General features: G+C 44.9%; 1 protein-coding gene across 1 annotated transcript in view; it reads left to right on the forward strand.

Annotated features, from left to right (window-relative positions):
* Positions 1-15,921, forward strand: part of LMNB1 (lamin B1) — a 59,276-nt gene that overhangs the window by 33,838 nt on the left and 9,517 nt on the right. The window contains exons 6-9 of the mRNA XM_066274241.1: positions 6,952-7,172; positions 7,454-7,679; positions 9,215-9,319; positions 12,705-12,824. Coding sequence (XP_066130338.1) covers positions 6,952-7,172; positions 7,454-7,679; positions 9,215-9,319; positions 12,705-12,824 — 672 coding nt within the window. The remainder of the gene's footprint in view (positions 1-6,951; positions 7,173-7,453; positions 7,680-9,214; positions 9,320-12,704; positions 12,825-15,921) is intronic.

Consider the following 15,921-nt stretch of genomic DNA (forward strand, 5'->3'; position numbering starts at 1 on the left):
AGCCAACCGGCCAGGGCCTTTTCTTAATTTTTAAAAAAATATTAGGAACACTTCCTGAAATGCATGCCGTCCTTGCACAGGGGCCGTGCGGATCTTCCGTGTGCTCCGGTTTTAGTGTCTGTGCTGCTGAGTAGTGCCCAGGTGTTTTCATTCTGCACTGCTGAATGTCCTTCTGCCAGACGACTATTCCTAAATTAACAGCTCACCCGGAGCTAAGGCAGTTGCCTTTGAAGAAGCAAGCTGCTGGTTTATGCCCTGGCCTGAGCTCAGGGCCCAGGTTTTCTGACCCACCTGGCAGCCTCATCTCCACACAGTGTTCTGCCTAACAAACTCCTTTTTCATCACATTTGGAAGCCACAATGAAGAAAAACACACAGAACGTCTTTGTGGGCGGTGAATGCTTTGTGTCTAGACAAGCTCTTTGAGTCCATGAACTACCTAATCAGGACCTTGGGAGATGGCACTTATCTGTGGAAGAACGCAGTGCACTCATTCACCGGTGCTCCTAGTGACGAATGACTGCCTTGCCGGTTGCGTTGAGTGGGTACTTGTCTGTCCGTGATGATGCCCTAGGTGCTGCTGAAGCAAGCTGGGCACTGCTTCAAATCTGTTTCTGTCTAAGGGCGATGCCGCAGACAGACAGACACAACCACACCGTGCTCAGAATGCTCTAGTTTACTGCTCACCGCGATCACTTGGAAAGTAACCAGCTTCTGTTTTCCATAAAGCAGGACATTTTATCGTTTTACACTTTCCATATAAGACTAAACTTTATCTTATTCTTTTTTTTGTCTTTGTTTGTTTGTTTGTTTGTTTTTACAGAGACAGAGAGAGAGTCAGAGAGAGGGATAGATAGGGACAGACAGACAGGAACAGAGAGAGATGAGAAGCATCAAACATCAGTTTTTCGTTGCGACACCTTAGTTGTTCATTGATTGCTTTCTCATATGTGCCTTGACCGTGGGCCTTCAGCAGACCGAGTAACCCCTTGCTCGAGCCAGCAACCTTGGATCCAAAGCTGGTGAGCTTTTTGCTCAAACCAGATGAGCCCGCGCTCAAGCTGGCGACCTCGGGGTCTCGAACCTGTGTCCTCCATATACCAGTTCGATGCTCTCTCCACTGCGTTACTGCCTGGTCAGGCCACTCTTTTTATGTTTTCTTTTTTCTCTTTAGTAAACTTTTTTTGGTTATAAAACTGAAAACACTTTTTGCAGGAATCTAGAAAACAAAGCAGACAGTGACTTACATAAATAGGGTAAAGTAAAAAAATTAAACTTGAAGCTTTTACATTGCCTACATGTGTACTATGTTACTCACAACATAAATGTAAAAATTACTTTAGAAGTATTTTGCCCTGGCAATATTTTGAAGTTATCATGTAACAGTAGAGCTGGAAGGATCTTTGAGTTCAGTCAGTTCAGCCACTGACCCAGCTGGGTTGATGACCTGCCCGGAGCCTGCAGACTGACCAGTGGGCTTCTCTCCTAGTTCCCAGTTTCCCGCTTTACACCACTCTCTGCACAGGTTTTCTTTCAGGCCTTTAACAGACCATCTTTTTTCCATTACAGCATCTTTACAGTTACCGTTCATAAAATAGGCTTCTCTGTTCTTACTTGGAGTTGATATTTACTACTGTTTCTCCATTTAATAAATTATATTCCAGTTATCCCCTCTCCTTCAATTTTACCTTTCCCTATTCATTGTTATTGTTGTTGTTATTATTATTACTATTTGGCTGCTCTTTGGCGTAACCCACTGGGCTATGCTGTGTGCAGCTGTTGTGCAGCTGGAGGCTGCCCAGCCTTGGTGGAGCAGTGGGAGGCTGTGAGATGTGGCGGCGTCTCTGCTTCCCTGTTGGCCAGTTAGTTATGTCTCCATCCTTGCAGGTTCCTCTGATAGAACTTCAGGTTAGCTTTTCAACGATGGGAGGTGGGGCCCAGGGGTTTCTTGGAGCTGACTCCTGTGGAAATAGGAGAGGCACACCTCCTTCAACCAAAATGGTTTTAAATTTCTCTGTTGTGGGGCGGGGAGCAGGGATCCTTTCCTCTAGTCATTCCAGGTATCAGATTTTATGATAAAAACTATATCTTGAGGAGGAATATCTTCATTCCAATTAGTTGATAAATTTTAGCCTTAGGAAGATCATGAAAAAGAAAACAAGCCACCTCTTTCGATACCTTCCTGTTGTATATGTTAATAGTATTGTTGAGTCATATCAATTTCATCATGCTGCCCGGTACCGCAGGCTTTCCTCTCAGCCACATGACTCGTGTTAGTGAAGTACTTCTTAAATTTTACTTAAAATTGACAGAGCCTTTAAAATTTTGACTTTAGAAAGTATTTTTAAATACAAGATGGTGGCAGTGCTCTGCTTTGGAATTAGGAATTTCATACATTGCTTGTAGCATTTCTATCATTTCTACCCAGATTTTTTACTTAGGCCAAATTAATTGGTCAGTCAGAGTCTCTGGCTTGCAGGAGTCTCCAGTGGCATTTTGTTTTTTTGTGGGTTTTTTTGTTTTGTTTTGTTTTTACAGAGACAGAGAGAGAGTCAGAGGGATAGACAGGGATAGACAGCCAGGAACGGAGACAGACGAGAAGCATCAATCATCAGTTTTTCGTTGCGCGTTTTGCGACTTCTTAGTTGTTCATTGATTGCTTTCTCACATGTGCCTTGACTGCGGGCCTTCAGCAGACTGAGCAATCCTTTGCTGGAGTCAGCGACCCTGGGTCCAAGCTGGTGAGCTTTTTTGCTCAAGCCAGATGAGCCCACGCTCAAGCTGGCAACCTCGGGGTCTCGAACCTGGGTCCTTCCACATCCCAGTCCAATGCTCTATCCACTGCGCCATCGCCTGGTCAGGCTCCAGTGGCATTTTGAAAGCATATCTAATTTTTGTTATCCTAACACCTAGACTATGGAAACTGCTTTTTGTAATTAGAAAATAATAAACTAGTACAATAAACTGTTACATATTATGAAATTTAAAAAACCAAGGCTATTAGAAGTCAGTTATACAATTTCAGTGTTAGAGATGGGATCTTACAGACACTCTAGTTAGACCTCTTCATTTTCCCAATGTGGATACTTGTTTAGTGAGTGCCAAGAACCTTGTCAGTAGTTCACGGCAGAATTGGGAAGAAGAATCTAGGCTTGTTTCTTTCTTTCTTTTTTTTTTTTTTTTTTTTTTTTTTACAGGGACAGAGAGAGAGTCAGATAGAGGGATAGACAGGGACAGACAGACAGGAATGGAGAGAGATGAGAAGCATCAATCATTAGTTTTTCATTGCAACACCGTAGTTCATTGATTGCTTTCCCATATGTGCCATGACTGCGGGCCTTCAGCAGACTGAGTAACTCCCTGCTCGAGCCAGTGACCTTGGGTCCAAGCTGGTGAGCTTTTTTTTTTTTTGCTCAAGCCAGATGAGCCCATGCTCAAGCTGGCTATCCTGGGGTCTCGAACCTGGGTCCTTCCGCATCCCAGTCCGACGCTCTATCCACTGCGCCACCTCCTGGTCAGGCTCTTTCTTTTTTTTTTTTTTAACAGAGACAGAGTCAGAAATGGAGAGAGATGAGAAGCATCAATCATTAGTTTTTCGTTGCACATTGCAACACCTTAATTGTTCATTGATTGCTTTCTCATACGAGCCTTGACCGCGGGCCTTCAGCTGAGTAACCCCTTGCTCAAGCCAGCAACCTTGGGCTCAAGCTGGTGAGCTTTTGCTCAAACCAGATGAGCTCTCACTCAAGCTGGAGACCTTGGGGTCTTGAACCTGGGTCCTCTGCATCCCAGTCTGACGCTCTATCCACTGCGCCACCGCACGATCAGGCTCTAGGCTTGTTTCTTATGTTGCATTCTATGTATTTCATTGCATATCAAATATAGGACAGCTATTTAGGATATAATTTAAATATTTCTATTTAAACTACAAAATGATTTCAGAATAACTTCAAAACTTTTTTATGCCTACATTTTGATTTTTTCCCTCTGAACTCTATAGCATCAAAGGCAGACAAACAGGCACATTTTGGGGTTTACAAGTCTAGGCCCAGAGGTTATTTCTAAATCCTGGGGAGTGTGTGTCTCTCATCCTGGATTCTACCTTGTTGCGCTTCTACCTCCCACGTGGGGAATAAAGTGAAGAGATTGATTAAAGAAGAGACATTTTGAACTTATATATGTTTTTTTCTTTTGGAGAAAAGAAATTATATGAAACCTGAGAGGAATAAAAAGGAGTTGTCGATTTATAGCATGTTTTTTGCAAATGCATTGAAATGCAAGTTCTCAGAGGCAGGGATTATGTTTGGTATCACTCTTAAGATGAATGCATTTTTCTGATATGGAATGTCAGATGCTGTTCTGAATTGTAATTAATTGATTGATTATTTTTAAACAACCTTTTTATTTTGATATAAGTCTAGGTTTACCGAAAAGTTGGAAAGATGGTACAGACAGTCCTTTATCTCCCTCATTCACTTCCCCCCCATTGTTAGCATTTTATGTTACTGTGGTCAAAACTAAGACACTGACATTGGTGTGTTACTATTTTGGGGTCGGGGAGCCATTGCAACTCAGCCAATGAGAAGTCATCAGCCCCCTGAACTCTCGTTTTCCTCGGGTGGACTTTCTGTTCAGAACACCTCCACCCAGCTTGCTCTGGCGCATTACTATCAACTGGACTCGAGACGCTAGACCAGTGGTCCCCAACCTTTTTTGGGCCATGGACTGGTTTAATGTCAGAAAATATTTTCACGGACTGGCCTTTAGGGTGGGACAGATAAATGTATCATGTGACCGAGACAAGCATCGAATTAGTCTTAGATGGATGTAACAGAGGGAATCTGGTCATTTAAAAAAAAATAAAACATCGTTCAGACTTAAATGTAAATAAAACGGAAATAATGTAAGTTATTTATTCTTTCTCTGCGGACTGGTACCAAATGGCCCACGGACCAGTACCGGTCCGTGGCCTGGGGGTTGGGGACCACTGCACTAGACTATTTGGATTTTGCCACATTTTCTGTTACTGTCAGTTTTCTGTTCAGGGTACCACATGTCTCCGTAGTCTCCTCTGGTCTGTGACAGTTCTTAGGCTTTCCTGGAATTTCATGCCCATGACAGTTTTGAGGAGAACTAGCTAGGTGTCCTGTAGACTGCGTCCCAAACTGGGTTAACCTGGTGCATTTCTCATGCTCAGACTGGAGTTACGGGTTCTAAGTGCCCTTGTTACCTCATAGCAGGTATTACATGACATCCACGTTATATCCCTGGTGATGTTAACTTCATCATTGGGGAAGGTGGTGTTAGCCAGGTTTCTCCACTGTCAAATTACTGTTTCCCCCCTTTGCTACTTTCTTCTGGAGAAGCAAGTCACCCAGTCCAGCCTACTGTCCAGTGATGGGCAGGAATCCAGCTCTACATCCTGAAGCAGGACTGCCTGCCTTCCTTCTTTTCTTCCTTCTTCCCTCCCTCCCTCTCCCATTCATTTATATTTATTTATTTGTTTGTTTATTTATTTATTTATTTATTTTTCCCCAAAGTGAGAAGCAGAGGGGCTGTAGACAGACTCCCACATGAGCTTGGCTAGGGATCCACCCAGCATGCCAACCAGGGGGCAATGCTTTGCCCATCTGGGGCTCTGGGCCGTTGCTCCGCTGCAATCAGAGCCATTCTAGTGCCTGAGGTGGAGGCCATGGAGCTATCCTCAGTGCCTGGGCCAACTTTGCTCCAATGGAGCCTCAGCTGTGGGAGGGGAAGAGAGAGACAGAGAGGAAGGAGAGGGGGAGGGGTGGAGAAGCAGATGGGCGCTTCTCCTGTGTGCCCTGGCCGGAAATCAAACCCGGGACTTTCACTTGCCGGGCCAAGGCTCTATCGCTAAGCCAACCGGCCAGGCCAGGGCTGTCTTCATTTATTAAAGGGAATTCTTTTTTTTTTTTAACTGAGACAGAGAAAGGGATAGATAAGGACAGACCGACAGGATCGGAGAGATGAGAAGCATCAATCATCAGTTTTTCGTTGCGCATTGCAACACCGTAGTTGTTCATTGATTGCTTTCTCATATGTGCCTTGACCATGGGCCTTCAGCAGACCGAGTAACCCCTTGCTTGAGCCAGTGACCTTGGGTCCAAGCTAGTGAGCTTTGCTCAAAGCAGATGAGCCCGCACTCAAGCTAGTGACCTTGGGGTCTCGAACCTGGGTCCTCTGCATCCCAGTCCGACGCTCCATCCACTGTGCCACCGCCTGGTCAGGCTAAAGGGAATTCTTAAGTAAAGGTTTATTCTCCCCCTATTTATAAACCTGCTTATTCAGTTATTTGTTTATATCAGTATGGACTCACGGATATGTATTTTGTACTTTGCGTTGTAATCTGATGCGTTTGTATATTTACAGTTCTGTTTCAGGGACCGCACTCTACTGTGCAGTGTCCGCGTGCTGACCGAGCGGGCGAGCGCGCAGCAGTCCCAGCGGGCACCGGCCCCGAGGGGGAGCCAGAATCCCTCTTCTCTCTGAATAGTTCCAGCAATTCTCCAAAATGGAGACACTTACCCTTTTTTCCTTTTGCCAATGAGTTATCTTTTTTAGTTAATTTATGCTTCTGAGAAAAGTTTTATAGGGCAGCTAGACTCGACTTTAATAAAACTACAGTTTAAAATTTTGTTTTATTTAGTCAAATACTGAAAAATTATATGGACATTTATGACATGTTTGATGGATATATCTTCTTTTAGTCTTTTATAAGCCAAAACTTACCTGTGGGCTGTATTTTTTTATTGGAAGGATTTTGGTTTTTAGTTTCTTAAAAGCAAAATCTCTTGAATTCTAATGTTAGACATTCCTTAGGGTTCTGTTTGCTTCCTGGTCCAGGAAATGGCGTGTGGTTTAAAATAGCTGCCTCGCGCTAATGTGGGACGGTTCCTAGAAAGTCAGTGTGTTCTGTTCCCTTCCTCTGAAGTCTAGGGCATGCTTGGAGAGGATTCAAGAGCTGGAGGACTTGCTTGCTAAAGAGAGAGACAACTCCCGGCGCATGCTGACTGACAAAGAGAGGGAGATGGCGGAGATTAGAGATCAGATGCAGCAACAGCTGAACGACTACGAACAGCTTCTCGACGTGAAGCTGGCCCTGGACATGGAAATCAGTGCTTACAGGAAGCTCTTAGAAGGCGAAGAAGAGAGGTGAGTAACTTCAGTGTTACCCGACCTCATAGTCTACTTGCCCCCCACCCTTTTTAGGTAAAGAAAAGCAAATGGGATTGGGTTTTATTTTAAGACAATAAAGGCAACTTGAAATATTGTCTCTGTCATTTCTTTTAACACCTAGGTGCTAGGAGTTGAGGTGTGGGGAGTAATAGGTGGTATTTCTGCCTCAGCAACATGCGCAGGACGTGAATACCCGTTTCTTTAAGGTGGGGAGGACATGTGTTTCATAAACAGAACATGCTCTTTCTGCTGTACAGATTGAAGCTCTCTCCGAGCCCCTCTTCCCGAGTGACAGTGTCGCGAGCATCCTCGAGTCGCAGCGTGCGCACGACCAGAGGGAAGCGGAAGAGAGTGGACGTGGAGGAGTCGGAGGCCAGCAGCAGCGTCAGCATCTCGCATTCCGCCTCCGCCACGGGCAATGTCTGCATCGAAGAGATCGACGTGGACGGGAAGTTCATCCGCTTGAAGAACACTTCCGAACAGGTGAAAAACACCCGTTTTTTTCCCCAGCAAACTTTGCTGATTGGTGGGCTACCTTTGCAATTGTAAAATTCCTTAGCCTTTACTTGGATTCAGTGGTATTCACTTAAATTCATGAAGAAAGGAGAAATTAAAATAGGAGGAGAAAGAGGAGTTGGTGCTTTTAGTGGTTTAAAGATTTTCTTCCTCAGCCCTTCTTTACCAGAGAGCCAGGGCACTTTTTTTCACTCCTGATTGTTTTGCCACAGTGGCCTCCCTGAGGGTGAATTACTGTTATCCCTGGCCTGGCCAGGTGTCGGGAAAATGTGGAGTGTGGGTGAAAATGGTGGCTATTTTTTCACAGCCATTACCTTTATGAGAGGAAGGACATATGAGCCAGACTCAGATGGATGTAGGGAGTGGTTTTCTGTATAAATGAATGAATGATTGCTAATGATTTCATGTATATCAAGAATAGTATAAACCCCTGCCTTGAAATTGCTTAAAAGTGAACATAAAATATTCATAGGGAATTCTGAAGTTTCGAGCGGGGGGTTCAAGCAGCGAAGGTCCTCCCTGACTAGGGAAGGCAGGCCCAGGGGCAAGGGGAGCAGTGTCACTGTCTGAATTTTATGTTCAGGGATATGTCATATGTAGCTTGTGAAAATCACTCCCTTTCTCACCAGCGCTATACCTGTCTTGCATGTGGAATAGGAAATAACTTGGATGGGCGAAGGAGCACTAGCAGTTCTGACACGAAGGGACCGGTTCTAAGCCTTAGTCACGACTTCAACTGCTAAAGAACAGAGTAGCCTCCACTGCTCTATTGTTGTAGTTTGGCTATTTTTCAAAAGGCACAGCAGCTCTGTTTGGAGCTATTCTGAGGCTGGCTCCGAGCCTGGTTTATTCTTGTCTTTGAGTCAGAGATGGCTCTAAATCAGCATAGCTAATTGCTTTAACATCCCCATACCTTTCCACAGGTGTCAGGCCTAGTGGCTTGGGGCCTAGAGTTGGTAGCTGGCACCTGGGACTGGCTCGTTGTATCTCTGCCCCTTGAACCTCTTATGCCTTAAGGTAAAAGAGTTAAAAGTGGGCTGGTCAAGGCACAAATGGGAGTTGATGCTTCTGCTCCTCCCCCCTGTCTCTCTCCTCTCTCAGATAAATAAATAAATATCTGTAAAAAAAAAAGTGGGCAGAGCAGTATAGATGCAGAAAAGAGACATTCTTCTTCCTTCTGTTTTTAAACTTGTCTGTATTTTAAGAGTTTTATCAAGTATGAGGTGTTTGTTACTATGATCATGACAGATGTGTTGTAAATTTAAAAGGCCCACCTGCTCTAGCAGTGAATATGACCATTTAGTTTGGTTCACATCTGCTTTCTTCCAGTTTTGTCCTCTTAAAAACTAAGAAGCAATAATTAATACTGCAGCATTGTCGAAGTTACTATTTTGCTGAAAGACAAAGCCATAAAGCCAGATTAACTGCTTGTATAAATTTATTTGTTATTATTCCATAACTTTCTGTATGTTTGAAGTGACCTTATTTTGTTCTGTGAATAGGATCAACCAATGGGAGGCTGGGAGATGATCAGAAAAATTGGAGACACATCAGTCAGTTACAAATATACCTCAAGATATGTGCTGAAGGCGGGCCAGACTGTGACAGTAAGTGAATGTGGTCATCATTTAACATCATTGTCTTAGCTAACAGCGAAAGTAATTCAAGAAAATTTTTGGCTTAAAGAGAAGCATTTTAGAAATGGGCATTAAAAATGTCTTTAATGTTGTTAGGGAATCACACGTGCTCTTAAAGATTTTAAAAGTTCTGTGTTATTGAGAGTGGCAATTGTCTATTAAAAATGAAAGAATTGACCTATGTGTTCTTATTATTTTGTCTATCCCAGTAGATAGAAAACAGCAGTCTCTTGACTGATAAATGTAGCCCAGGGTAATTCAGAAGATACTGTTTGGCATAAAGACAGGTTAGGAAGATAATCTATTAATGCTAGTGTCTGTCTGCCTTACTGCAAGTCTTTAGTCTCGAGCATCAACCATCTGCATAGTGTTTTGGTGTCCAGCCCCCCCCCCCCCCCCTGCCACCATCTCTAGTGTTGGGATAGGGACCTACGTGCATTTTCTATAGAAGTCCATTAGGTGATAGGCACTGCTGTAAAGTGTCACTCCTTTAAACATAATACGTTAGCAAGTTACATGTGGTTTTTACATAGTATCAAAGGTTCTAGATTTAGAAAGTTGGCCTACTGCCATTCTGATTCTGTTTTGAGTTCTAAATTATTCTCTATTGCAATGTGCTGAAATATCACCTCTTTAGTAGTTACTAAATATCATTTACTCACTTTTTAGAGAAGTATGTATCATTGATCAAATACAAGGTTCCTTTGCTTTTCCTTAGTAAGTAGTTTTAGCAAATAAAATATGTTAGTTTTAACAGAGATTTTAAATAAGTCACTATTTCATTGCTAAAGAATGTAGAGATGACTTTTTATTGATTCTTTTTTAAAAACATTAAACATGTTTTAAATTTTGATCGATACAAACTTTACTTAGTGTATAAGATCAAAGGCTCAAGAGGTAGAACTTTTCTTTTAAAAAATGTATTCATAGAGCTTGAAGCCACATTGTGAAAATATCAGATGCTAATTTTATAATGGGTAAAAATGGGAACAAATATCCTAACTACATTATCCTTTCTTCTCCTTAGTAATTACTATAGTGAGAGAAAATTGCTCAGCCTTATTATATGTCTTATGGAAGCTGCATAATGTAGTGGAAAGTATCGAACATTTTAATTCAGAAGATTCAAATTTGAGTTTGTGCTCTATCTCTTTAAAGTAATGTGAGACCATTATGCCAATCATCTGCATTTTCCACTGCATATAGTTCCCCAGGGACTAAATAGATACAGTTCTATAGGGCTCTTGGAGAACTCAATTATCGTATAAGATAGTGTAATACATTTTCTTTCTCTGTTGGTAGCATTAAATGGGAGAAGAAGCTCTTTGGAACATGGTAGTGATAAGTGCTTGTTCTATAAGATTGTATAAGGCAATATAGCAAAGATGAGTTTAGGCCCTGGCGGGTTGGCTCAGCAGTGGAGCGTCGGCCCGGTGTGTGGAAGTCCCGGGTTTGATTCCCGGTCAGGGCACATAGGAGAAGTGCCCATCTGCTTCTCCACCCTTCCCTCTCTCCTTTCTTGCGATCTCTCTCTTCCCCTCCTGCAGCCAAGGCTCCACTGGAGCAAAGTTGGCCTCGGTGCTGGGGACTGCTCCATGGCTTCCACTTCAGGCACTGGAATGGCTCCAGCTGCAGCAGAGCAACGCCCCAGAGGGACCGAGCACCCCCTTCCCCCCCCCCCCCGCCAAAAAAAGATGAGTTTAAAACTTTAGGACAGAAATAAGAGAACTACATATGTAATTATAAATTTTCTTGGAGCCACACTAAAAAAAGTAAAGAAAGATGTGAAATTAACACTAGTACTACATTTTATTTAACCCATTATATCTGAAATATTGTAATTTTGACACGTGATCAATATAAAAAATTATGTCAGATACTTGACGTATTTTTCTAACTGAGACTTCCATCTTACCGATGTCCTTACGGCGTGTCTCAGTTTGGACCAACCACATTTCAGTGCTCACAAGCCATGTATAGCTATCATATTGAGCAACTTGGTCTTGGACATATTAATATTAGGTTAAATTACTCAGGAAGGTTATGATAAATACTGATATTTTATGATTATTATTAATACCAAACCAACTGTGTGATTCCATGTGGACTAGTGAGAAGTATTACTTGCAATTAGGAAAACACTGTCATCCTCCCTCATAATCTGAAAGTCTGGCCAGATCCAGCTCCTTTTTTCCATTTTCTTCCAAAAAATGCTCGCTGGCCCTTTTTATTTATGATGCTGTTGGAAGATCTGGAAGCTTCCAATCAGCATCAAAAGAGAAAGGGCTCTCCTGATCAGTAATTCATAGATTATTTTTCCCATTTAAAAGTATATCTGCCTACCTATACCATCACTAGTCTTCCTTAGCCATCAGATAGCCCTTTATGTTGGAAAACAATTTCTGGGTTTGAGAGCTTTGCTATTTTCCTGGGGTCTTTTAGAAAGAGCAGGGCTTTCCTATAGATGAAGACACTGAGGTTCACAGAGCCATGGTGGTTTGTCCAGGGTTCAGATCTACGTTTTCTACTCTAAAGTTTCCTCCACTTTACCCACACTCTTCTACCAATAAATACATTAAAAATATGGCAGAATTTCCACGCTGATGAGAAGGAAAATATAATTATTTTCTTTGTTTTTCCTATTTCAGTAGCAGTCATATTATTTATTGACTAATGGATGATTTGTCCATTTCCTGTATTCTCTTTGGAGTTCAATTTTGCACACTGTGTGGTATCGTGACACTGTTCCTGCTGGGAGTCATACCAATTTCTATGACTAATTTCGATAGGCTGTCTGCTGCAGGAGATTTGAGAGAAGTTAGTCATCTCATTTCCTGCTGTGGACAGCTGGAGGGTAGATACTGTGGGTGGGGGTCAGAGGGCTCCCTTAGCATGAAGGACGGCCCATAAAACCCATAGAATAACAGAACGCTAACGGTGAGAGCTAATAGTCATCCAGCGAGCCATCCTCTCTGTCTAGGTAATCACTTGTTCTTGATGACAATCTCACATATTATAGGAACTATTTCTGTCCCATTTTTATGGATGATAAAAGTAAAGTAACTTCCTCAAGGTTACTGACATGGAGAGGAGCTAGGATGTGAGCGTAGGCAACTTACCTCAGAGCCCTGTGTCATCATTGTCATTTATCAGAGGAGGAAGCTGCAGCCTAGATAAGTTCTGTGGGTTCTGCTTGATACAGCTAGTTAAGATAGCAGGTCTGAAGCTAGGGGACGGTTCTGAGACTTAGAATTAGTCCTACAGGGTGTTGAGCTTTCATCATAAAGTTGCTCTCCTTGGCATATGGGATAGCTGGGTTCTGAGTAAACTGATGTCGTTTCCTCTCCCCCTCCAGATCTGGGCTGCAAATGCTGGTGTCACAGCCAGTCCTCCCACTGACCTCATCTGGAAGAACCAGAACTCCTGGGGCACTGGCGAAGATGTGAAGGTTGTACTGAAAAATTCTCAGGGAGAGGTATGGCCATTCATCAGTACCACTATGATGTCAATTTCACCTGAAAGTTCATCGAGCAAGTGTGATTTCCTTGGCCTTGCAAAGATAAAATTGAAATGTAGAGTGACTGATTACTTATCATACCAAGGCTGCCGAGTAAGAGTAATTCAAGGTAAAGCGGACTTCAGCATTTAGGAATGAAATGGGGGTGCATCAAAGCACCGGTTATTAGCGCAGGCTCAAGTCAGTTCAGGTCCTGTACCCGTATCCACTGCAGCCTGGCTTTGTGCCTGTGGGCAGGTCCCTTCACCTCTCTTCGTGTTCTTTATTTTTTTTATTTATTTATTTTTTTGTAGTTTTTTTCTGAAGCTGGAAACGGGGAGAGACAGTCAGACAGACTCCCGCATGCGCCCGACCGGGATCCACCCGGCACACCCACCAGGGGCAACGCTTTGCCCCTCCGGGGCGTCGCTCTGCCAGGAGCAGAGCCACTCTAGCGCCTGGGGCAGAGGCCAAGGAGCCATCCCCAGCGCCCGGGCCATCTTTGCTCCAATGGAGCCTCGGCTGCGGGAGGGGAAGAGAGAGACAGAGAGGAAGGAGGGGTGGGGGTGGAGAAGCAAATGGGCGCTTCTCCTATGTGCCCTGGCCGGGAATCGAACCCCGGGTCCCCCGCACGCCAGGCCGACACTCTACCGCTGAGCCAACCGGCCAGGGCCCTTCGTGTTCTTTAAAATGGAGATAATAGGACAATATAAGCGAGATAATATTAATATAATGAGAATAATATAAATGAGACAATCTCTGGGAGATGCTTGGAACAGTATCTGGCCTCTAGTGAATGCTTATGTTATTAGCCTTGTCACTAGCTCTTAGATCATTTGTGAAACTCTGTGAAGATGTGCTAGTGTGTTTTGTCAGTCCTAGAACTCCTGTAAGAACCATGCCAATTGCCACCTGTCACATAGTCAACCTGGTGTCCCCAACCACACACATGCACCGAGTTGGCTATGTCTGAATGAAGACGTGGTCGCGGGCCAATCGCGACCCACAGGTTGAGAACCGCTGCCATAGGGGTTCCTGCTCTGGTCCCGCGGTGCTGGGGGCAGACGTCCCTGCACGGTGCTGGTCAGCTCATGCTCTGGTCCCGCAGTGCTGGGGGCAGCCGTCCCTGCACTGTGCTGGTCAGCTCATGCTCTGGTCCCACGGTGCCTGGGGCAGCCGTCCCTGCACTGTGTTGGTCAGCTCATGCTCTGGTCCTGCGGTGCTGGAGGCAGCTGTCCCTGCACGGTGCTGGTCAGCTCATGCTCTGGTCCCGCGGTGCTGGGGGCAGCCGTCCCTGCACTGTGTTGGTCAGCTCATGCTCTGGTCCCGCGGTGCCTGGGGCAGCCGTCCCTGCACTGTGCTGGTCAGCTCATACTCTGGTCCCGCGGTGCCGGGGGCAGCCGTCCCTGCACTGTGCTGGTCAGCTCATGCTCTGGTCCCGCGGTGCCTGGGGCAGCCGTCCCTGCACTGTGCTGGTCAGCTCATGCTCTGGTCCCGCGGTGCCTGGGGCAGCCGTCCCTGCACTGTGTTGGTCAGCTCATGCTCTGGTCCCGCGGTGCCTGGGGCAGCCGTCCCTGCACTGTGTTGGTCAGCTCATGCTCTGGTCCCGCGGTGCCTGGGGCAGCCATCCCTGCACGGTGCTGGTCAGCTCATGCTCTGGTCCCGCGGTGCCGGGGGCAGCCGTCCCTGCACTGTGCTGGTCAGCTCATGCTCTGGTCCCGCGGTGCCGGGGGCAGCCATCCCTGCACGGTGCTGGTCAGCTCATGCTCTGGTCCCGCGGTGCTGGGGGCAGCCGTCCCTGCACTGTGCTGGTCAGCTCATGCTCTGGTCCCGCGGTGCCTGGGGCAGCCGTCCCTGCACTGTGTTGGTCAGCTCATGCTCTGGTCCCGCGGTGCTGGGGGCAGCCATCCCTGCACTGTGCTGGTCAGCTCATGCTCTCGCGAGGGTAGTGAGTACAATGAGGGCAAGACGCTTCTCAGTCTTTCCTGGCAGTGAGTCTGGCACATAATAGATATTTAATAAGAATTTACTGGATACATTTTTTAAAAATATCAAACATGGACCTTCACTTAAATTTAGAGAAATAAAATAATTAACAGCATTCATTATGGGGTCTGAGATATTTGCATACTGGGCGTGGCCTTCTTCCCATCCATCCCTCACTGTAAACACATGCTGACCATCAGACTGCTACGTATGGAATTCACTGAAGGATGAGGAGTGCTTGTCAGACGGAGGCTGTCAATGAAACACATCTGATTTTTTTCTCTGTGGACCTCAGTATAGCTATGCTAGATTTTGGGGTGCATCTGAGGCGTTCACCTCCAAATACCTGCTGGGTCCGTAGGGTTGGGGGGTGTTTACAAGTGCTTTTAGTAACTCACAGACTTCGAGGTGCTGGATCCTCCTCCTGTTCTCTGCAGAGCCCTTGCTTGCTGCCTCCGGCATTTTGGAATCCTGCCCAGCTGTTGCTGGTGCTGCCACCGAAGTGCTCGAATTACTGCAGCTCCTTTGCTGGTAGTCTCCCCAATAACTGAAACTGGCAGAGAGCACATAGCTTTCAAAACATTGTTATGAGTGATTCGCTCAGATTGAAAGCACTATTATAAGGCAGATGAAATAAGTTTTTGTGAGCCATAGAACCTAGTTGCCATTCATAGCATTTTTCTTGTATAATTGTGTTCCCGGTTATGAGTGATCTTAATAGAATATTTGGAATGCAGCAGGGTTAAAAACCCACACAATAGAGACAATGACATGTAAACAAAGAACATAACATGGATGTGTCTTGAGGTAGTAGATAGTATTATCACTGACATTTTTAAAAAAAAAATTTTATTTTTTAATTTTTTTTTTGTTTTTTTGTTTTGTTTTGTTTTTGTTTTTTTTGTATTTTTCTGAAGCTGGAAACGGGGAGAGACAGTCAAACAGACTCCCGCATGCACCTGACCAGGATCTACCCGGCACGCCCACCAGGGGCGACGCTCTGCCCACCAGGGGGCGATGCTCTGCCCCTCCAGGGCGTCGCTCTGCTGCGACCAGAGCTACTCTAGCGCCTGGGGCAGAGGCCAAGGAG

The sequence above is a fragment of the Saccopteryx bilineata genome, chromosome 4 (genome assembly GCF_036850765.1).
Source record: "Saccopteryx bilineata isolate mSacBil1 chromosome 4, mSacBil1_pri_phased_curated, whole genome shotgun sequence".
Classification (NCBI taxonomy): Eukaryota; Metazoa; Chordata; class Mammalia; order Chiroptera; family Emballonuridae; genus Saccopteryx; species Saccopteryx bilineata.